General features: G+C 32.7%; 5 protein-coding genes across 6 annotated transcripts; 3 read left to right on the top strand and 2 right to left on the bottom strand.

Moving 5' to 3' along the window:
- Positions 1–800: 800 nt before the first annotated feature.
- LOC132698360 (GDP-mannose 4,6 dehydratase) lies at positions 801–5,385 on the bottom strand. Its single transcript, XM_060664370.1, has 5 exons — positions 5,128–5,385; positions 4,639–5,074; positions 4,259–4,491; positions 2,698–2,913; positions 801–1,136 (listed from the first exon to the last, which is right to left on the bottom strand). The coding sequence occupies exons 1-5, from the start codon at positions 5,179–5,181 to the stop codon at positions 1,005–1,007; spliced, it is 1,071 nt and encodes a 356-aa protein (XP_060520353.1). The 5' UTR covers positions 5,182–5,385; the 3' UTR covers positions 801–1,004.
- Positions 5,386–5,595: 210 nt separating this feature from the next.
- On the top strand, positions 5,596–6,853 carry LOC132698361 (uncharacterized protein CG1161). Its single transcript, XM_060664371.1, has 4 exons — positions 5,596–5,731; positions 5,784–5,905; positions 5,964–6,207; positions 6,262–6,853. The coding sequence occupies exons 1-4, from the start codon at positions 5,678–5,680 to the stop codon at positions 6,406–6,408; spliced, it is 567 nt and encodes a 188-aa protein (XP_060520354.1). The 5' UTR covers positions 5,596–5,677; the 3' UTR covers positions 6,409–6,853.
- A 158-nt stretch (positions 6,854–7,011) lies between these two features.
- LOC132698309 (ADP,ATP carrier protein 1-like) lies at positions 7,012–9,412 on the top strand. The gene is made up of 4 exons (XM_060664302.1): positions 7,012–7,566; positions 7,621–7,882; positions 8,758–8,992; positions 9,081–9,412. Exons 1-4 carry the CDS (start codon positions 7,410–7,412, stop codon positions 9,318–9,320), a joined length of 894 nt encoding a protein of 297 aa, XP_060520285.1. The 5' UTR covers positions 7,012–7,409; the 3' UTR covers positions 9,321–9,412.
- A 9,597-nt stretch (positions 9,413–19,009) lies between these two features.
- Positions 19,010–20,613, top strand: LOC132698420 (V-type proton ATPase 21 kDa proteolipid subunit c''-like). Of its 2 annotated transcripts, XR_009618372.1 has the most exons (3): positions 19,010–19,039; positions 19,089–19,877; positions 19,932–20,613. XR_009618372.1 is itself a non-coding variant. In XM_060664462.1 (2 exons), exon 2 carries the CDS (start codon positions 19,111–19,113, stop codon positions 19,744–19,746), a length of 636 nt encoding a protein of 211 aa, XP_060520445.1. In that variant the 5' UTR covers positions 19,016–19,035; positions 19,089–19,110; the 3' UTR covers positions 19,747–20,613. The 2 variants fall into 2 exon arrangements, 1 of the variants encoding a protein (XP_060520445.1); XM_060664462.1 differs by having other exon boundaries at positions 19,016–19,035; positions 19,089–20,613.
- Positions 20,614–20,624: 11 nt separating this feature from the next.
- On the bottom strand, positions 20,625–21,935 carry LOC132698421 (protein lin-7 homolog C). The gene is made up of 3 exons (XM_060664463.1): positions 21,795–21,935; positions 21,332–21,732; positions 20,625–21,280 (listed from the first exon to the last, which is right to left on the bottom strand). The coding sequence occupies exons 1-3, from the start codon at positions 21,829–21,831 to the stop codon at positions 21,122–21,124; spliced, it is 597 nt and encodes a 198-aa protein (XP_060520446.1). The 5' UTR covers positions 21,832–21,935; the 3' UTR covers positions 20,625–21,121.
- Positions 21,936–22,241: the final 306 nt, after the last annotated feature.

The raw sequence follows: 22,241 nt of genomic DNA, 5'->3' as shown, positions 1-22,241 counted from the left end.
TTGTGATTTAATACTAAATCAGATTACTTCTCAATTCTTCTACCTGTCTGGTTTTTTCCGGGCTAAATCGTTTGTTAAAGGGTACTTGTGAAATCATTTCAATCAATGAGCTAAATGGTTGTGATGTACGTTGACTATTCTTCACTGGGGCAAGCTTGTCTATGCCAAACTTGACGAATTAGGTCCTAGTTGGAACTAAACCTTGTAATAATACTAATACTAATAATAATAATAGAAATTTAAGGAAAAAAATCAATTTATACACATCAGGGTTTAGATTCAGTTCAGCGGTCTAATAAAAAACATCATCTGTTCTTCCACCTACTAACAATCATTATCATAAATTTGATTGGTTACTTACACATTTTTTCAAAGTGATTCCCCTAAGGAAGTTTTATGTTCAAATTCAAATATTTCTGTATATGCACTGTTATTCAAGTAAGTTAGTTTATAGATTGAAATATTTGATATTGTGATATATGAATAGTTCCCTCTTTCTTAAATTTAACAAAGAAATTAATAGAACCGTTAAACATTTTTGTGACAGTTCTAGCTACTCATAATTACATTTTTAGGCCGGTGAATGAGAAATAACTTAATTTAGGAAAGCATGTCAAAAACAACGACTAAGAATATAGTTTTTTGTAACTTTTCAATATCCAAAAGAATTTTCTTTGCTCTCTCAAAATTTGTATAAATATACATATTATTTATGAGCATGTACATAGTTTAGTGGGAAGAAAGATAACATCGGCATATTATTCAGATAACCTCATTAAAACTACCTAGCAAACCAAAAATATATATATTTGCCATAATATAACCATAATAATACAATGTTTCATTCCACGACATATAAAATACTGTGTTTCTAAAAATCACTCGAGGTTAGAAACCAACGGAATGTCATAGACAAATGATTATCTACAATAATACGAACTAATAAACGAAAGGAACGACATGTATTTAAAGACTGTCATATGATACTTTAGAGAACATAACCATTACGCTAATGGATTTTTTTTCATGAGCGCTATATCCGCGTCCATCATCTCCCTGACCAGCTCCAAAAAGGAAACCTTCGGTTTCCATCCCAACTTCTCTTTGGCTTTGGTGGAGTCTCCTAGCAAGAACCCCTAAAACATACACAGGCATTGACCGCGAACCCTGATACTGGAGCCGTCAATAACTATCAGGTCGCCTGCAGGCCTTGCACGAGAAGTACTCATCGTACAGCATTTTCAAACACATTTTCGGCTATATTCATAATTTCGTTATTATTATTGTGTTTCTAAATGGTGCGTTGTAATAAAACAGGGGATTCTGAATTCCGCCCAAATTTAAGCATAGTCGATATGAGTATTAACCAAAAAAACCATAGAAATTGGACGACATTTCACGTAAGTAATGAATATCCATAAATGGTCCTAATGATATATTAAAAATATTGGTTACGGTTAGCAAAAAACAGTAACAAAGATATTTGTAAAATAGCGAGTGCATCATCGATATTCGTTCCAATGAAAAGACGCTTTAATAATTCTCCCTTGTCAGTGGATTAAAAATTCGTTCTTTTAAATTTTTATTTACATAATATAACTATGTAAGATGTTGGAAAATAGTTGATGAAGCAAAATATGCAATTCGAAGAAAAGTTCACTTTTTCTATTTTAAAAAGACAGACTAGACAGAATTTTGATAGAACTTAGATAAAACCACACTGTTACTTGAAATACCTGAAATTTATAAAGTAGTACCGAGAATAATATGTTTTATCTTAAGTGGATTAATGAGGGTTATGCACTATTAAAAATGTGCTCGTCAAGCTTTGGTGGATAGTGGATAGGTAATCAGTATCATCAAGAAAAGGAAACAGGCCAAGATTTGTACCCCTTGGACGTCAAGATGTATTCCTAAATGAGGGTTTATTGACATTTGATTCCTTATATAATCCAACATAGTAAGGTCTGTAGGCGTGTGTATGGCCGACCAAATTACCTAAATTAACCTAAAACCATTGATACCTGTATTTGATATATCGGTGATTTGATTGAATGCCAAATTGTAGAACGTACGAAGGGGTTGGGATCCGTGGGACAATTAACTCACACCGTAAAGTGATGCTTTATGCACGCTAGATCGGTGTATAATTAGGTTTTTTACGGAAGGGAGTAGAAAATAGTATATTATGCATCAAGTGCGGTAAACGGCATTTGACTTGCGACTTTATTTGACACGAGCGGAGCACACCGGAGCGAGTGTTTAATAAACGAGTGACTTAAAAAGTTTACCGAACGTGTTGCTTACTATACTTTTTCAACGACCGTTAGTTTTTCGGTACATTTTCGCAAAACAACACGAATACATTCACTGACATGACCGTCAGAACTAACAAGCGTCTAAATTCAAGGTGTGGGAAATATCTCCGAAAACATCCGATTGATACCAAACCCGAAAATGTCCGAAGTGGCTCGTATCTGTAGGAAACGAAACTGAGGTAAAGTGACGCTTCCCGCACGCTAGATCGGTGTGTAATTAGGTATTTTACAGACGGGAGTAGAAAAAAGTTTTATCTCACTCGTTTATTAAGCACTTGCTCCGGTCATTCCAACTAAACTCTTGACTATTATTGTTATAAATTCAATTAAATTGACAGACGACAGCCTGCAGGCAATCTGTTGGCAAAGTTATTCTTACCACATCGGTGGGCCTAAAGTATCTGGGGTTTACTTTAACTCTAATTATTCCGGTATCATTTTCTTTACCGACTTCATCGACACCTTGCCCTTCCCAAATAATTTGTTTACCCACATATTTAAAAGCTTCTTCAACGAACTCTCTAACGCTGTGCGTCTCCTCGGTAGCTATGACAAAATCGTCTGGCTTTTCCTGCTGGAGCATCATCCACATCGCCTAATTTGAAAACTTAATTATGGTTTCCCATAAATAAATATGCAGATAAATATTACAAAGCGAATATCTAAAGTATCATCACGTTCGCCACACCAAGCGCAACGAAAAACTTGACTACATCTAACGCCAACAAGCTGTTGCAGGCATTCAAATCGCAATTTACAAGGAGAACTTAAATTTTACGGCTCTCCTCCATGGTTCACCCAAACCGTCGGCATCATTATACTCAAATTTAGTGTTTCCGCGTGCTTTCCACGAAAAAAAAAGACTACTTTAAACTGCCGCATTTCTATAAGTGTTTTTACTTTTAGGGTGGCTTAAAAAAGTTCCTCCTCTCATAATCTAAAAAATCCATAGCAGGGTATTTGAAATGTCCTTGGCGTACCAGGTAAGGTCTGATTACTATTGTATTCAATATTGACCATGTTAGAATCGGCAACGTTGCATTGTCCCAAAATATTTTAGTTTGATAAAGCAGACTAGAAAATCCAAATTAAAAAATATATATTTCTTCAGTTCACCATAGACGTCTAAAGTACGATCGATCATCAATCACATCATATAGAGTGACAGTCGCTGTATAATCCTAAGCTCAAAATATTAAAATGTAATTCAAATCACTCAGATAAAAAGTGTCTTTTTATGTGTTATTAAAATTGATCTTTTATTTAGATAGTAACAAATTGGCACCACAATTTGTTTTCAAATGTTGAAGAAATTTTAATAAATATCGTTGTTTTTTTGTTAATATAAATTACAGATTTTATCTAAGTAATTTAGGTTAGTCTTAATATTTTGACTGAATGTCAAAATAATTCCAATCATTAATCAGCATCCTTTATAGTATTCTGAACGAAATTTATATGGAATTATTTACTAATTTGCAAGTTATGTATATAGATCTGTTGAATGTTATGAGTCACAAATATTTTAAAATTTCGAATGAACAAGCTTATAGAAACCTGTATTAATAAAAAATTACAAATATATTACAACACGTTATTTTTATTTTTGAAACACTTTGTATTAATTATGTAATTGACTCAAATTGTATATATTAAATAAATTATATTAATTAATTAATTAGTACAATTATAATATCGTACATTGATAGTGATGAAACTTCGCAATAGGCCATTTTACTTACATAAAATTTTCAAGGGAATTTGAAAAAGAAAATACATAGGTACGTAGGTAAGGTCCGTCTTTTTAAATCTTAAATTAAATTGTAAATCTTCCATTCCACATGAAGAATAAACAAAATTAAATTTGAACAGCCTAGTCTCTTCAATATTTAATAGTGGACCAACAACCAACAACAAAAATGTAACTAAAAATGGTTTACCTCAACATAGTCCCGGGCGTGCCCCCAATCTCGCTTGGAATCTAACCTACCCAAAGTTAGGCAATCAGACAATCCCAGATGAATCTTTGCTACTTCACGGGTGATTTTCCGAGTAACAAAAGTCTCACCTCTTCTAGGACTTTCATGATTAAAAAGTATACCATTACAGGCGAACATGTTATATGCATCTCTGTAGTTTATAACTATCCAATAAGCATAGAGTTTGGCACAAGCTGGTGTAAAAGAAATAAAATGCATAATTAAACAAGGAATATTAAGATAATAAAAACAATCCCAACCTGGGATTCACAAAAGTGGGGAAAACATTTTGAGAGTTCAGAAAGAAAAATGTAACATGAGCAATTTATTTTTCCACCTACCATAGGGAGACCTGGGATTAAAGGGTGTCTTCTCATTTTGAGGAATTTCTTTTACTTCTCCATACAATTCTGAAGTAGATGCTTGATAAAATTTTGAATAATTTTCTAAACCACATGTTCTTATAGCGTCCAACAACCTTAAAGTACCTACAGCATCCACTTCTGCAGTATATTCACTTAAATCAAAGGACACTTTAACATGACTCTGGGCAGCCAAGTTGTAAATTTCTGTTGGCTTTACATTATTAATAATTTTAACCAAACAACTGGAGTCTGTCATGTCTCCATAATGTAAATGCAACCTTCCCCCTTTATGAGCATATGGATCATCATGCAAATGGTCTATTCTGGTAGTATTAAAAGTACTCGCCCTGCGGATGATTCCATGAACTTCATAGCCTTTATTTAAAAGGAATTCTGATAAATATGAACCATCCTAAACAGATATTTATGTAAAAAATTTAAAAAATATATTTTTTTATCACATACCTGCCCGTTTATACCGGTAATCAGTGCTACCTTTTTTTTATCACCACTACCCATTGCAAAATTACTAATATGGAGTGAGTAAAGGTATACCTGTGGTTGACACTCAATAATGAATTTACAAATAAATAGGCTGCCTTATCTATTGCCAAATGTACAAAAGGTTTTAAAATTACAACTTAACCAATATGCATCCATTATAGATTTTAAAGGGCCAATGAGCCTGCAAAGCGCTTCGAAGTAATACTTCTTTTTTACTTTTATTTGCCCACGTTGCCACAATCATTCAGCCATTTTTATTTTAAAGGAAAGTTAAATTGAGAAGGATCTCCAATACTTCATATCTATCTAACGCAACACTAAATAATCAAAATTCAGCACACATACAAATACGTATTTCAGTAATAAATCGACACCAATTTGTTGGTAATGGGCGAGTGTCCTTACCTAATATCTCAACCGAGTAAAACACAAAGTTGTATAATTTTTCATCGAAGTTTTATACTGTGCTAGCTTACAAGGTTTTGTATTTACATATATTTTATAGCAGAAAATGAAGCCTATCTTAATATTTTTTACCATCGTTTGGGTCTTCTCTCATGCAGAAGTAGTTTTTTTAACCCTCACCCTTTACCCCTCTATCAATACTGATTTTTTAGGCTCAATTTGACGACAAACGATGCAAATGCATTTGCCCTAGTCTGTCGTCCGTTACGAATAAAACAGAAAAATCTCACACTTCTCGGCTTATGTTCACTACAAATGACCCGCCAAATAAATGGTAAAACATTTCATATTCTTAGTTGTTAACCATTTAGTTGAATTCCATAAATCTGCAGTAATTGTGATGAGGTTGTTCTGCCAAGAGTATCAACACAGATGAGCGCTAACGAAATGAGAGAATTCTGTCCCAGATGCGAGTGCAAATATGAGAATAGAAAAACCACTGTCATTCGGGTAGTTGTGATCATTGTCATTTGGGTTATTTCGATTTTAGTCATATATATGGCATTCTTAATAATTTTGGATCCCCTGCTAAATAAACGTGTGAAAGGCAGTTACCAGGAGCACACCAATGAAGACGTAAGAAGTGTCAAATTTATTAGTAGTTTTAAGTTGTTGACAAGTATTCTTCAGGAAGATGCAGTCCCCGGTCCTATGTCCCATAATATGAGCGTCCGAGGTAATGTATTAAACAGAGTCAGCACGCAACAGGACAAATGGAAACGTCAAGTTCGAGAGCAGAGGCGAAATATTTATGATCGTCACACAATGTTGAATTAAGTGAAATTTATTTGGATAAAAGAAGAAATCCACAAAGACTTGTGAAATTGGTTTAGCATTGGCATTGATTGTGAAGTGTATGGAATAAAAACATTGTAAATGTAATCATATTGTAGTGATCCTTAATTTAAATTATACATGTAATGTGTAAATAATGTCAATCCTCATTCCCCATTTATGTATTTGCTCTTACTTTATTATTGAAACTACCAGGTTAGTTAAACTCGTCAAGTTGTATTTTTTTACTATATCATGTAACCCATTATTAATATATATAGTTTCAAAGGCCACAGCCTAAACAATTCCCTAGGAAACAACTGGCAGAAATCTATTATAAGCAGCTACATTTTTCCTATAAATGTTATAAAATCGCGAACTTTTAATGAAAATATGTATGTTAATGTTAATATATAGGTTTTTTTAAATTAAATTAAGTCTAATTGAATGTAGAAGTTTGAATTTTGCAAAACGCGGCCACTGTGACGTCACATGCGCGTCTAACATTTTTGGGAGCCCACTAACTTTAAGCCATATTCCTATATCTCTCTAAGTTTTTATTCAATTAATTTCTATTTTGAAGGCACTTAGAATAATTCCTCTGTTCGAATCTTTACAAAAATAGTGAAAAAATAATTTGATTAAACGTCCACCTTGACAAGCGAACTTGGAGTCGGATCTCTTTATCAGGTAACGCTGCGTAATAAAATAAAACTAATTGTTTTGTTAGATAATTTACATTTAACACACTTATATCCATTGTTTAAAGCAGATAAGCGGATCTTCACCCTTAAATTATCCTCACGAAAATATTCAAACCATAACATAAGTTCTGGTTGATACATTGTGCGGGCATAAAGGATTTTATTGGATCATTTAAAAGTAACTTACCAAAAATTGCAGTGCGGCTGTTGCTGGGCGCGAACAGTAGAAGTGACTTTAAAACGGTCTCCATAAGTGTAGTCGCAAACTGCAAAGCTGAGTGGTGTAATTCAATTTTAATCATGCCAACTGACGTAAAAGCTTTTGTAAAAGATTTCCTGGCCGGTGGCGTTTCCGCGGCAATTGCCAAAACGGCTGTGGCCCCTATAGAGCGCGTAAAACTTCTTTTACAAGTACAGGAAGCCAGTAAGCAAATTGATCCCGCCCAACGTTACAAAGGTAAAAATATACTACGAGGATTAATGCCTTAAATTGTTCTTTCTCATTGTTTAGGTATGATTGACTGCTTCATTCGAATTCCTAGAGAGCAAGGAGTATTGAGTTATTGGCGCGGCAATTTTGCAAACGTTCTCAGATATTTTCCAACACAGGCATTGAATTTTGCATTCAAAGATGTCTATAAAAAAATCTTTTTGGGCGGCGTTGATAAAAAAGAACAGTTTTGGAGATATTTTGGTGGAAATTTGGCATCAGGTGGTGCAGCAGGTGCCACATCTCTTTGTTTTGTTTATCCCTTGGATTATGCTAGAACTCGGTAAGTCCCCAAAATCTATTATGGACAGTGAACTCCATCTGCTGAACATGAATGGTGCCAGTAATACAGCCACACATTCATTTTGTGACGCAAATTTTATTTAGAGTGAGACCATTAGAACTTTTTTGCCACATAACTAATCTAGGATACTAATAAAAATTGTTTATCTTATTTCTCAGTTAAATCTTTTGGTAAGGGGTACTTGGTAGAATCATTTCAATCTTTATCCTTCTTTAAACTAGATGGTTGCAATTTTACCATATTTCTCTATGAAAAATAACTACTAGTAATTCCATACTGGTTGTTAATTAGTAAACATGTTTTAAAATGGTAAATTATGTTGCATGTGGTTCTAGTAGTGTATGTATAACCGCAAAAAAGTCTCTTTTTTTGGGTAAGTTAAGCATTATTTGCAGGTAATTCATATTACATAATGTGATTTGTTTTTTTCAAATAAAAAAAATATTGCCTTAATGTAGATAAACATGTGTGCATTTTAAGTCTTTTTTGAAATAATACTCTGGTAAAAATATATACTCCTATTTTCTGACAAACAAATTTTTGAGAATGTTAGGATAATATTCAAATTTTTTGAATTTTTATATATATTAATTTGTTGGAAACTTTTTCTAAGGTTTTTTAAGAATTTTATATACACATATTTTAAAGAAAATATTGTCTGATCACCAAATAATGTCTAAATAATTTCAGTGAAAATGTATCTGTAATTAAGCAAACTATGAACAAGAGAAATGAAGTACTCTCCATTAGTAGCTGCCTTTTTCAGATGTTAAATTTTCCTCATTTTTGCCATTCTAGCTATGATTGAGTTCACTGAGTAACAATTGCCTTCATAATGCTTATATATTTACCAGTTTGGGAGCTGACATCGGAAAAGGCATGACTGAAAGGCAATACTTAGGTCTGGTTGATTGTGTGGTCAAAACTTTCAAATCAGATGGAGCTCTTGGTTTATATAGAGGATTCATTGTTTCTGTTCAGGGGATTATAATATACAGAGCTGCTTATTTTGGTTGTTATGATACAATCAAAGGTATGATGCCTGACCCAAAAAAGACTCCAGTGCTTATTTCCTTTATCATTGCACAGGTGAGTGTGGCAGGGATCTTATCTTATAAAGCTTTGAAGTATTAATGATTTATAATGGCAGTGATTCTCATGTCTTATTGGTTTCCAGACAGTAACAACTATCTCTGGATTGGCTTGCTATCCATTTGATACTGTGAGAAGGCGCATGATGATGCAATCAGGGCTGGGAAAACAAATGATTTATAAAAATACAGCCGATTGTTGGGCCAAAATTTTAAAAGAGGAAGGGGCTGCTGCCTTTTTTAAAGGAGGTTTATCCAATGTCTTCCGAGGTATTGGTGGTGCTCTGGTGCTCGTTTTCTATGATGAAATTAAAGCAATTATATAAATTATTTTAGTTATCAAAGAGTCAACTTGTTTAATAATACACATTACTTATCCTTAAAACTTTAAAACTGTTGAATTTTGCAATAAAATGTGTTTAACGCTTAGGATTTCATTTTGGGTAGTTTGTTTAGTTAGCAGCTTATAGAGCAAATATCTATCTAATCTTGTTAAGTAGTGGTACCAGTAAAACAAATGATTAAATATCTAAGTTAATCTGTAAGTAACCAAAATTTAGAATTCCTTTGTTTTGAGAAACTTGCCTGCAACAGCCTACATGTTCCACACTGTGCATATTATTGCATGTTTTAATTAATAACAAGATTCTCAACTAAACCATGGGGCATGATACCCAAAATCATTCTAAAATGCTTGAAACATGAAAAAAAGCTAGGTTTATTATTAGGTCTGATGAAATCTTGCCAAGCAGAAGGGAGTAGAAAAAATAAATAAACTGTCTTTTTTGGATCATAATTCCTGGAAATAATAAATTCAAGGAATTTTTCTACTTCCGTCTGTAAAATACCTAATTACACACAGATTTAGTGTACGGGCGTCACTTTACCACAGTGTCCGCACGGGTTTGAGAGCAATGTTTTCGGATATTTCTCACTCTTTGAATTTTGACGTTTGTCAATTCTGATGGTCATGTGAGTGAATGTATTTGTGTTGTTTTGCGAAAATGTATCCAAAAACTAACGTCCTAGAAAAGGTATAATATGCAACACTTTCAGTAAAATTTTTAACTCACTCGTTTATTAAAAACTCGCTGCGCTCGTGTCAAGTCAACCCGTGAATCAAATGCCGTTTACCGCACTTGTTGCATAATATACTTACATAATATATTGATATTTGATGATTATTGATGCTGGCTGCTAGTTTCTAATTAATTCCATCGCCATGGCGCTTCGCCGTACCTATTAGTTGCATAGTTTGACGGAAGATAGCGCCATCTTCGCGTTTCCTTGAACCAATTATTTTCAAATGTTCAAGGTTTGTCAAGAGGTGGCGCTACCAAAATACCACCATCTGTTAGTACTTACTTCAACTAATTGATTCCTTGCTTTGACGGAAGATGGTGCCATCATCATAATTTTCAATCACCAAGTTCTATATTTTGAGACTGCAATCTATTAATGATTGTTTACCACTACTTAGTTTTAAGGTCCGCGGAAAGATGGCGCCACCAATTTGCCATCTATTGATACTCACTTTAACTAATTAGTCTCATGGTTTGATGTCTGAAGGCACCACCGACTTGTTTTCCATCAATTACCCACATGTGGCCTATTAGGAACAGACCATAAGGGTCCCAATGTCTGGGACTCGGTTTTGTCAGATTGAGGGTATTGTGGGAAACCATCTGTCCATCTGAATGAGCACTTCGTTCTCTTGCTTGTCGCCGTCCATTCCAATTCCCTACACTTCTCCCCAATTTGTCTAAGACCGTTGCTTCTTCTGGCTTATCCTAAAGAGCACCCAACTTCGCGATACTTTCTAAGCCGTCATAAGCCTTGGATCTTAAGTGGGAAGGGCACGGAAGAGTGAGCTTTTTGCATCCTCGGCCACCTTGCATTACATATATCTCCCATCTCACCTCTTTCGATAATTTCCTTTTTATTTATATTAATTAAGCGTGCACAGAATTTGAAATCGTAGAATGATGAAAATCTTCTCTTGTGTCATGATCAGGATATCAGGACTGATAAAGGACAGAAACTATGCTTATTTTAAAATTTGAGTTTATTACGCCAAAGAAAAAACACTTCAATTATGACAAACGTGTTTTTGAAGACGCGCATGGTCGTTTTTTTTAGCACATGCTTTTGCACATGAAAAAATTGCATTACTGTTCACAATGATACAAAATGAGTAATGCCAGGAAATAAATGAAAAACAAATTTTTACAACGCAAGACATGTCCATTTCTTTCCACTTTCGTAACATAGATAGTACTGAGAGGCATACCTTTACGATAATATTTAATACTTCACTTAGTTACAAACTGTCTAATATATATATATATATATATATATATATATATATATATATATATATATATATATATATATATATATATATATATATATATATATATATATATATATATATATATATATATATATATATATATATATATATATATATATATACTTACTATCCTTATAACGTCTATCTATTGTGAAATTACATTCACTAGAGCGTCAGTATATTGACGCTCTAAGCTTTAGCGATGTTTTAACATTGCCAACGCAACTGTTACACCTTGAAAAGAAGATTGAACGAATAATCCGAAGACGCCATATTTACCACTGAATAAACGTGAAAAGTATAATTTAGTTCCTAGCGTAGACCGTGCGGGGCGCTACCGAAGATTATGTGTATATTTACAATGAGTATATTGTATGGATACTTGTTCGCGTCTAGAGCGTCACACATCTTGGCATCAATGTTAAGGGTAAAAGATATACAAATCTGTTTTAATCATATACTTATTCGCGTATGAAGCGTCATTATTAACTTATATTATTCTTCGGTTATTTTCGCCAGTTCTGGTGTGCGTTGAGTGTAGCAAGCGTCAAGTATAAAGACGAATAGGTGGTAGGTACGTATAATTTTCTTAAAGTATGGGGACTTTTCAAATTGTCGTGATTTTTGGCATTTTTCTGTTCTATTTCTAGATTGTTTTAAAACGAATAGGAGTAGCTCGTAATAAGATTGATAGTGATTGTTTAGACATTTTAGAAATTCCTAAATATCAATCACAAGACACCGATAGAAACGAACAAGAGCGATTTCTAAGTAAATGGTCTGGTAAGTACACAACTATTTGTGTGTGTGTGTGTGTGAAAACGTTTTTAGTTTCCTTCTTCCTATGAACTTATTTTCTAAAGTTCCGGTTACGACGAATTTGTTATCGTCAAGCAAAAAAAAAAATTGAATTTTCTCCAGCACCGAGTGGCTCGGTAAACAGTGACTTTCAAAAAATTATAAGGTGTCCTACTCAAAAATTGAAAATTACATACTGTCGAAAAATTGAAAGTTTTATAAGTTTTTAAAAGTTATAGCGTATTCCCACTTTCATATGGCACCCGCATATTGAAAAAAATATAGAGAATTATTCGGTTTTTGCTTTTAGCTTGCAGTACTTTGCAGCTTTCATATTTTGAACACAACAAATTGTTATATATAGAAACGTAGAAAAACCCCAAAACATGAAAAGTTATTTGGTCTTTTATAAATAAAGCGCGGGTGGCACAAGCACACCCAAAATCACCTAAAACAAAAAGTTTGTATTAAAATTGTATACAGAATACACAAAAATATGGTTAATTTTGGAAAAAAAAATTGTACAGATACTAGAAATAATTCTGCAAAAATTGTCATTTATTTTCCAAAAGTACACCTTTGCTTAGCTGTGTTACTCTAATCTTAGCCGTGCTCAAAAATATTGTTTTTCTGAACATCTTGTATGAACGGTACTTTTAAAAGATAAAATAAACACCGATCTACACGCAAAGAACGTATATTCCCAACTGCTGTAATAAATAAATAAAAATCTTTTTTTTTTGATACTTTCAGATCGTAACCAATCATATATGGAAAGTGCTACTATAATCGAAATATTCGGAATTTTAAATTAATAAAAATTAAAACAATTTTAAAATATCAATAATAGACAAAGTTTTTCCAGAATCTCGACTTCACTAACAAGTAGACGCATGTTTTTTTAGTTCTATTTTATAACATTTAGGCTATTTAATTGCTGTAATACTTCAAACGTGCATTCAGCATCTACAAATTCAATTAAGTTTTTTTAGCATTAAACAAATTAACCAATTTAACAATTAGCAAATTAATTCAATTTAAAACTTTTACTGCACATAACAGAACCAAAGTTTGGCTAAAATTTTAAAACCGCTAAAATTTTTATTTTTCCCGTTTGAAAAGTAACTAATTAATTCAGTTACATGCATAATAATAATTTTATTTTGTAGACACCGAATACGAAGAAGCGATAACTTCCATTGGTTCTCGACAAAGCTTAAATGAAATCACTGAATATAATCCATTACAAAATTTGGGAGAGTTTAAGCAAAATGGGGAAAGAAGGAAAGGAAACACAAAAAAACGACTTTTGTATGTATTCTGAAAGCTATCTATTAAATTTTGCTCGACATGTATGTAGGGGCACATAGTATTGAAAATAGCGTGCAGAAAATTATCTCTTTGTCAGCTAGAGATCCTGAAAGAAGAAAATTGTTGAATTTCTTAAGAAGAAAAGGCAACTTTTTAAATAGTAGCGTGTTTCAGAAGCCTGTTAGAAAACAACAATCTAGCCAAAAAATATTACCCTGCACAAACTGTAAAGGTTTTTTTGCCTCAAAGCAGCTTTGGCGTCACAGGAAAAAATGCATGGGAACATCGGATAAATTACACCAAGCGAAAGGACAAAATTTGCTTCTTGAGAATTGAGAAAAAAGGGAAGTCATTCATTACTTTTCCAAACATATAAAAAAATGTCAACCTCCCAAATAGTTGCAATGTTTAGCACTGAAAGAAAAATATCCAGGACTGTTCGACAATAAAGACTGGCCAAAAATCAAAGCCTTCGTTCAAAATGAATATATAAAGAAAAGGAGTTTAAAGTAAAATCGCAACTTTTTTGTTTGCAAATGCTTTTATAGATGGATAGATCACTGATGAAGGAATTGTAAATTTTATTTTGTTTTATCTCTAGCTTTAGTTTTTTTTTTAATAAATAATATTTTTGTGGAACAGTACTAGTTTCAATAGTTTATATGTGTGTGTGTGTGTGTTTGTGTGATGTGTGGAATCACAAGAATAAATATAATAACCAGAATAGGCCAAGCGCTAATGACAGAAAAAATGGAACAATTTTTTCTATTCTGCTACACATATGTATAACTTCAAGATTTTGAAAAATATATTTAAAAATCCTTATGTGTACACCAAAATTCTTCTTCGAGTGATAAATTTTCGGAAATCCTCTGAATTCCACTTGATTCCCACGGAATGCCACCTAATTCCTTTATAATTCTTTTTCTATAAGCATTCACCTTAAACTAATAAGGAACAAAAATATGGTAGTTATCATAAAATAATACATAAATTAAAAAAATCAATTAGTACAATTACAAAATAGTTTATAAATAGTGTAATTTGCCATCTAGGGTGGTCCGTAATTAATGCGCTAAAAAGCAATCGAAAGCGGTATTTTACTTGTGTGTGTGGATAAATTATTGTAATATATTGTCTCAAAACTTTTGCCTAAAATTCAGATGTTTTAAATATACGATCCGCAAGTACGCGACCGGTACGACCGAGCGTTCTTTCGGCTTTCCGGCAAGCAGGTCCAGCTTCCGAAACGAAATTCACTATTAGTTTTTTCTCCCTTTTTCAATCTTCAATGAAGAAATGAACACATTCACATTGATATTAGCGTTGACTTGCATAAGTTAAAGTAAAAGATACTTTTTGAAACTGAATAAAAACTTACTTCCACTGATTAATATGCCATAGGGATAATAAAAATATTTGTTAGCAAATTGTATCACCTGGTATATACCCAAATCAAATTAATAATAAAAGTTAGTGACACAGCATTGTTGCCGATTTTTTGTGGAGATGAGTGATAAAATAACGTCATTATACCACTTAACTGTAACTAAAGTTCTCTACATATCATCTTAGAAACTGGAATATGATCTTATTCACCTTCTCGAAAAACCTCCGAATCCAAGTTTTCTTGTCGATATTTTAAAAATTGCTGTCTATGACTAAACTTTAACACTCAGTGAGAGACATTTTCCTAGAGCACGTTTGGCTCAAAATCATTATTTTTGCGAGTTTAATTTAGGATTGACTTTTGGTGCATTCATTAGGGGCCACCTGAGATAACTGAAACGTGTCGAATTACTGAATCGTTCATTTTAAAAACCAAAAACTAATAACTATACTAAATACTTATTGGCACCAACAAAACATTCCATTTTTCGTTGACTAGTTTTTAGTGTTTCTTAAAAATTATACTTTTCGATTGTTGTGTTCTTTGAAGTGAGCTGCTATTCAACTATAAAAAGTAATGCTTATAAATCTAAATAGACTCCAAAAATTGGATGTCCCAATTCCAGAATGAAAATTTTAATTAAAATTTAAAAATGTTAAACTCGATTTACCGGAGTTCACGTTATATTTCTTAACTTTTAATATGTGACCAGGGATGTTTTGGTTGTAAGGAACGACAAAAACGGCAAGTGTGGGGTTGCTTTCGGACTCTCACATTCAAAAAATTACTGATAACATATCAAAAGTTTTTAAGAAATATAAAGTCAAAACTAGATTTACCACATGTCCAAAAATCTCTTCTATCAGTCAAAGACTAAATTACGTTTGTTCATACCCTTCCTTCAATTCCTCCACCCCTCAAACAATATATAAGCAGGTATAGAGTAAATAAAATACGAGCCAGTTTCAGTTAAACTCGGAAGAAGCCAATAGGATGTTGTAGTTTCTGGAATTTTCTTTGAAAAATTATTTAGTTTTGCTAAATTTCATTTGCAACACTCTGTGGTTCTGAAACATTCAAATATTCTAAAAATTTTATACCGTTTTTAATCTTAAAATTCAACTCTTTCCTTTTGATAGATAGATTAGAAAAATTCGTAAAAACAATTGAAATGCTTCCAAACAAAAAAATTAAAATATCCTACGGACTCTAAAAACTCTGATCCACAATGTTATGCGGAGGGATTTTTTAACTGTAGCTCATATAAATACGTTACAAGTTGAACGTCGAGAATATCTAAAAAATGTAGGCACTTATTGCAAGAACAAATGCGGCAACGCTGTTGACGCTTTAAAAGCGAATAAGTATATGGAAAAACGTATACCAGTGACGCCCTAATGTTTATCAAGTGTACTGGCGCTATATGGCGGGCTTTGGGAAGGACATACGAAGGTGGCGCTCAAAGCATGTTACCTGTCCAAGACGCTCTAATTATATTGAGATGTATATATATATATATATATATATATATATATATATATATATATATATATATATATATATATATATATATATATATATATATATATATATATATATATATATATATATATATATATATATATATATATATATCGTAGCGTTGGTTAGGTCACATGTTAAGCTTTGTAAGCCCATGGTTCCACAAAAATTAAAGTTCAAGGGAAGATGTTCACAATCTTTCCATGTGTCTTATATTTTGCTTCATCCTTTTAATCCTTTGTTTTCTTTCCGCGTGCTGCTCATTATTTTCTTTTTCTTGCTCATCATTATTTTCTTCTTCTTGTTCGTCATTATTTTCTTCCTATTGCACTTCATTGTTTTCTGGTTCCTCTCAGTTATCCACCTCCTTCACTTCTTGAATCGCTTCGTAATTTGGATGACATATATGAATCTGGTCCGACGAAGATGATTTAGATTGCAATGAAGTCGAGGGTAAATCGATTTTCACTGAAGATGAATCCTGTAATGATGATGAGTGGTGCTGTGCTGAGCATACCGATGGTATTTGTCCTTGAGATGAATCTGAATGAGCAAAGCTCTTGTAACTAGCGAGTCTCATGATATTAATGCTTGAGAATCAGATGGATTATGGTCAAAGAGGTCCTTAGCCAAGGCTACTTTTTTTTTACTTCTAGAGGACATATTGCTTATCTACCTGAAATAGAGAAAACTAGATTGTAAAGGTACCACAAGTTTCACCCTAAAACTAAGATATAAAATTTTTGGCTCAATCGAAATATACGTCCGTCTTAAACGTGTTTGTAAGAGATATCACATCACACAACTTAAAATGGCGCCCCGCTGCCATTTTAACATTCTGATATATTATTTTTATATAAAAAAATAGACATTTTAAATATATACGTGCACAACAAATTCTACCGTGGTATATACGAGGGTACAAAAAATAAAAGGGGGTTCCATCATTTACGAGGGCACTATATAACAATTCTATGTAGAATTTAATGGAGAATATAAAAATTCGTATAACATTTATGAAGCAAAGAGGATTAAGCTTCCACACTGGGCAAAATTTCAAAACTATATAATTTTTTTTCTCCTATTCATTAAATTACTTAGATTATTTGCCTGCTTATGGAAACCAAAAGTGATTTTCATTTTTATTTGTTTCTAACCCATACAAGAAAATTGTGTGTAATGTACACCTCATTCAAACTTTATGGATATACTTACACGGATATTTAATATACAAATATCCATTGCATTTATAAATAACTTAAATTGTATGTGACATTTGTTGTAGATTTGTAGTATACAAGAAATACTGTAGAATTAATTCCGTTCGACCCCATTCTGTAAAATAGAAAAAACAAATACCTACTTGTATGGATTAAACATAAATTAAATAAAATAACAGAATACAAAAATGAAATAAAACACCTACTGCGCAAATAATTAACCCTAATATTACCTCCTTATTGATACCAGACAGTGTATGCCTCATACATCAATGTTCACGTTTTGCTCCTCGTGGCTTTTGAAAAATAAAGTTGTTTTTCAAATTCAAACAAAACAAATTGCCCTGTTAATTATCAATTATCTTAATAATAGTTTTTGGTTTAAAAATGTTCAAAATTACATGTTTTGCTTTTATACTGCTCCGCCTTCTACAAAACTGCGGCTTTCACAGTAAATTCGATAGAAATGAGTTTTATGGTAAGATATACTTGCGGATCTTTCCATAAACAAACGCCACAAACAACGATAACAGTCACTAATAATGCTTTATTGTCCCTTATGCAGGAGAAATGGGTTGTTTAAAATTTCATGTAAACATTGAGATTGCAACGACAACCCGTAAATTGCACGTTTGCTTACGTTTAGTAGTGCCACCATCGGATTCGCGGATTGCTGCAATAACTGGATACTTTTCTAGGAAACCACTCGCATCTTAATAAACAAAAAAAATTGTGCAACAATAACATCTTTATAAAATATACCAAACTTAATAGAATATCACGAAGATATGGATGGTTCATTCAATATCTATGTAATTATTTAAAAACAGCGAGAATTAAGATTACTTATTTTGTGCTACAGCTTACCTTACTAAACTTAATCAACTACCACAACACTATGAAAACATGAACTCAGGCAGCTTCTCAAATTAGCCGTCTCTTTAAATTACAATATAACCATGCATTTTACAATTCCTGTTGGGCAAGATTGTCACGATCAATAAATCATTTCCTGCTCACCTAGAGGATTATTTCATTTTCGTCACAAGCCTACACATATACTATGATATAATATCATAAACAATTAACTTGAACTTCAACAATTCATTCAAAAAATTCCAAAAAATGATGAATACCCCTTGCTTCCACCCAAATTCGGGAACAAATAACTAATTTCTTGCAATTTGAGCCTAATACATACTACCATGGAATGTTTATATGATATTGGGCTTTGTATTGACCCATGCATCCACAGGAGCCAAACTCTCTGTTCATTCTTCTTCTATCCAATTATCCAGTGAATTTCATTGCGTCAATCACAGAAACGGAATTGAGGTTAGTATGAATCGTTTAAAAGTATTTAAATTCAATAATTGTGAAAGTAAACAATAATATTGTTTTTTTATAGCTTGTCTTCTAGGTCTACTTTTTATAAAACGTTCATTTTCGTTGGTAAGTTGACGATGCAAATTTTTTTTATATGCAAGAAATTTCATTTTAGATCACTTGCCTGCCGCTTAAACATGAATATAAGGAGGATCTTGGGAGTTACGTTTTTAGGCACTTTGCTTTTTGTGTCGTCTATACTAATAATATACCACGTCTTAACTAATAAGGGAGAACGCATAAGCTTTGGCTGGTTTCTGGAAAAAACTTCACCCCACATGTGGGCCGGCTTGGGCATTGGTCTGTCTGTTTCCCTCTCAGTGGTCGGGGCTGCAGCTGGTATTCATACTGTAGGGGTTAGCATTATTGGTGGTGGTGTAAAAGCGCCTAGAATCAAAACAAAGAATCTTATTTCAGTCATCTTTTGCGAAGCTGTGGCTATTTATGGCTTGATAACTGCTATAGTATTATCTGGTTACTTAGATGATTTTACATGGGAGATTGTTACCAAAGATCAGTTTCTGTTTAATAAAAATTGGATGTCTGGGTATTTAATGTTTGGAGCCGGGTTATCTGTAGGCTTAGTTAATTTATTTTGCGGTATTTGTGTGGGAATTGTTGGTTCAGGAGCTGCTTTGGCCGATGCAGCCAATTCTGCACTGTTTGTCAAAATCCTCATTGTTGAGATTTTTGGGAGTGCTATAGGTTTGTTTGGCTTGATTGTAGGAATATTTATGGTGTCGAAAGTGCAAATGGGTGATAAAATTCATTAGTAAGTTGTTATTGTTTAAATGTAGTAATTGTCCATGTGTGTATAAATCTGTGTAAAAACTGCCCTTCCTTTATCACTTACCATAAGAATATCATTGGTACTTTAGAAGAAAAAAGATTTTCACCATATGAGGTTTTTGTTATTGCCTTTTAGGTTTATTTTGTGTTACTGTGTATTGATTTTCAGGTTGCCTCCCATAATGTCCACACAGTTCAATAAAGGTCCCTTGTATAATGGTTGATAATACTAGAACTATTGTCTTGAAAATTGAGAGTTGAAAAATGAATCAAGTTTCCTGTGATATATTTTTATCACAATTTTGGAGGTTTGTTTAGATGAAAAACTTGAATTAATCGACAATTATGGTATATCGTTCACATGGCACCACATGCGATCAGAGTTTTATGGATAAGTTAAAGTTTCCTATCTAAAGGAACCCCCGAAATGAAAACTTGGTGAACTTTGTTGAATTGAACAAATATTTAGCGACACCCTATATTTGAAATAAATTACCTTAGGTAAATGCTGAACAACTGCACTGGAAGATACACCAAAACTGCTATCTCTTTAGGATCAGAATATATTTATTTATTTATTTAATTTATTTATACATTAGTACTTGTATGTTACTATTTAGGTATGTTAAAATGAACATTTTGTTCTAAAGTGCAAAACAAAGCTCCTGTGTCTGTTATTCATTTGACTTGAGAGTTAAATATTGTTTCCAAAAAGATGAAACAAAAGTTCTTTGAAGGAGGTGATCTCATTACTTTATTTTAAGTTTAGAAGTCAAAAATAATAAATTTCCATAGAATGTTGTAATTTTAGGACAATCTCAATAACATTTAAAATTCCATCAAGCTTATTTAATGTAAAACGTCACAAAAAAGTTGCCGCACCTTACTCCAAATGGACCATTTCCATCTTTTTGAAGCAAAGTCAAGTCAATATATTACATTTCAAAAAAGTTTTTCCATATTATTTCTGAAGGACGCTAAAAGCTGAATTATACTAATATGTTACATAATTTCTTCCATTTTTAACTATTGTAAATTCCCTGCCTATAGATGAAATCAATAAAGGCTTTACTAAATCTAAGCAAATCTTGTTAATACCTGTAGTAAGGTAAAAGTTCATGAAAAAACAGCATTAAATGAAATTAGAATGCTGAAATGCTATACGGATGTAAAAAATAAGCTGCTATCTACTACCGATAATGCTAAAAGTGGAAACAGATTCACATACATTACATTAAAAGTGAATATAAACATTTTTATTAAAAACAATATTTTTAGGTTCTACAGTTATAGTCAGCTACCACACCATACATGTACCTTAATTAATATGGTACTACCAACAAATACATAGATAAGAGTTTAATTACTATATTGCTGTCTCCTTCTAGCCCTTTGTTTATCAAAACGGAGTTCCATTTCTTCCAGCACTTTAGGAGTGTATCTGACAACTAACTTTACAGATCCATGGGCTTGTTTTAATAGTTCTACAGCTTTCTCGTGATTTTCACCTTCAACAGACTGCAACAAATACATTTCACATACCTGCAAACTTCTATAATGGAAACTTACAACACCATTAACACTTAGTAACTGATCTCCACGTTTCAATCCACCATGTCTATCGGCAACCCCTCCCGGAATTATCCTAGATATATAGATTGGAGAATTCTGTTCTTTACCACCCATAACATTAAAACCAAGACCCTCCTCTGTCTTGGGTAGTTCCACAACCCTTGGATGAGCATGACCTTCACTTGCTGCAAATGCTGCCACTGTGGCTTTAGCAGTTGCTGATGCTCTGACATCTTGTGAACCTTGTATATCAACAGTTTCATAAACGTGTTCATATACTTCTCGCACTGCGTTTAAAAAATCACTCTGCAAGACTTTTTGCAGGGCTACAAGCTTTGTAGCAGGCACTTCGCCACTTTTTTGTAGCTTTTCTAGCAACTCTATTGACCGCTTTATGTCTGGAAATCAAAGGCATTATTATTATCATTGAATTAAAAACGATTCGAAAAAATTAACTAGCCTCTGGAAAGAGTAAGTGGTTCTCCAATTTGGGCCATTTCCCTTACTAATTATTTAATTTCTATTTGTAAAAAGTCAAAGAGCAATGTAAATTGTGAAGACCACCAAAGAATAATGTTAGATTTTAGTTCTTCTTCTTATCTCATTGGATGAGATTAGAATGGTATAAATGGAAAGAACGTATAAACAACTACATTAAAATCTGACAAAGAAGAAAAAGAAGAAGAATAGTCTATTCACAGACCACCACAAGGTATTCTGGGGTCTATTCTCAGATATCACCTCACTTTTTAATTAGCCCCAGAAAAACATTCGATATTATTTAAGGCGGATTTGCATTTTGCAGTTTTGTAATCTGGAAATTTACTTATTTTATTTTCGCAAAGCTTATGCATTATCTAATTAATAGTGGGATACTAAGTAAAATTATATGAATTTAAAAAAGGAG

This window comes from Cylas formicarius, unplaced genomic scaffold, assembly GCF_029955315.1.
Source record: "Cylas formicarius isolate icCylForm1 unplaced genomic scaffold, icCylForm1.1 PGA_scaffold_2__14_contigs__length_35257938, whole genome shotgun sequence".
NCBI classification, from domain to species: Eukaryota; Metazoa; Arthropoda; class Insecta; order Coleoptera; family Brentidae; genus Cylas; species Cylas formicarius.
Note: the sequence above shows the minus strand (reverse complement) of the source record. Positions and strands in the feature narration are given on the sequence as shown.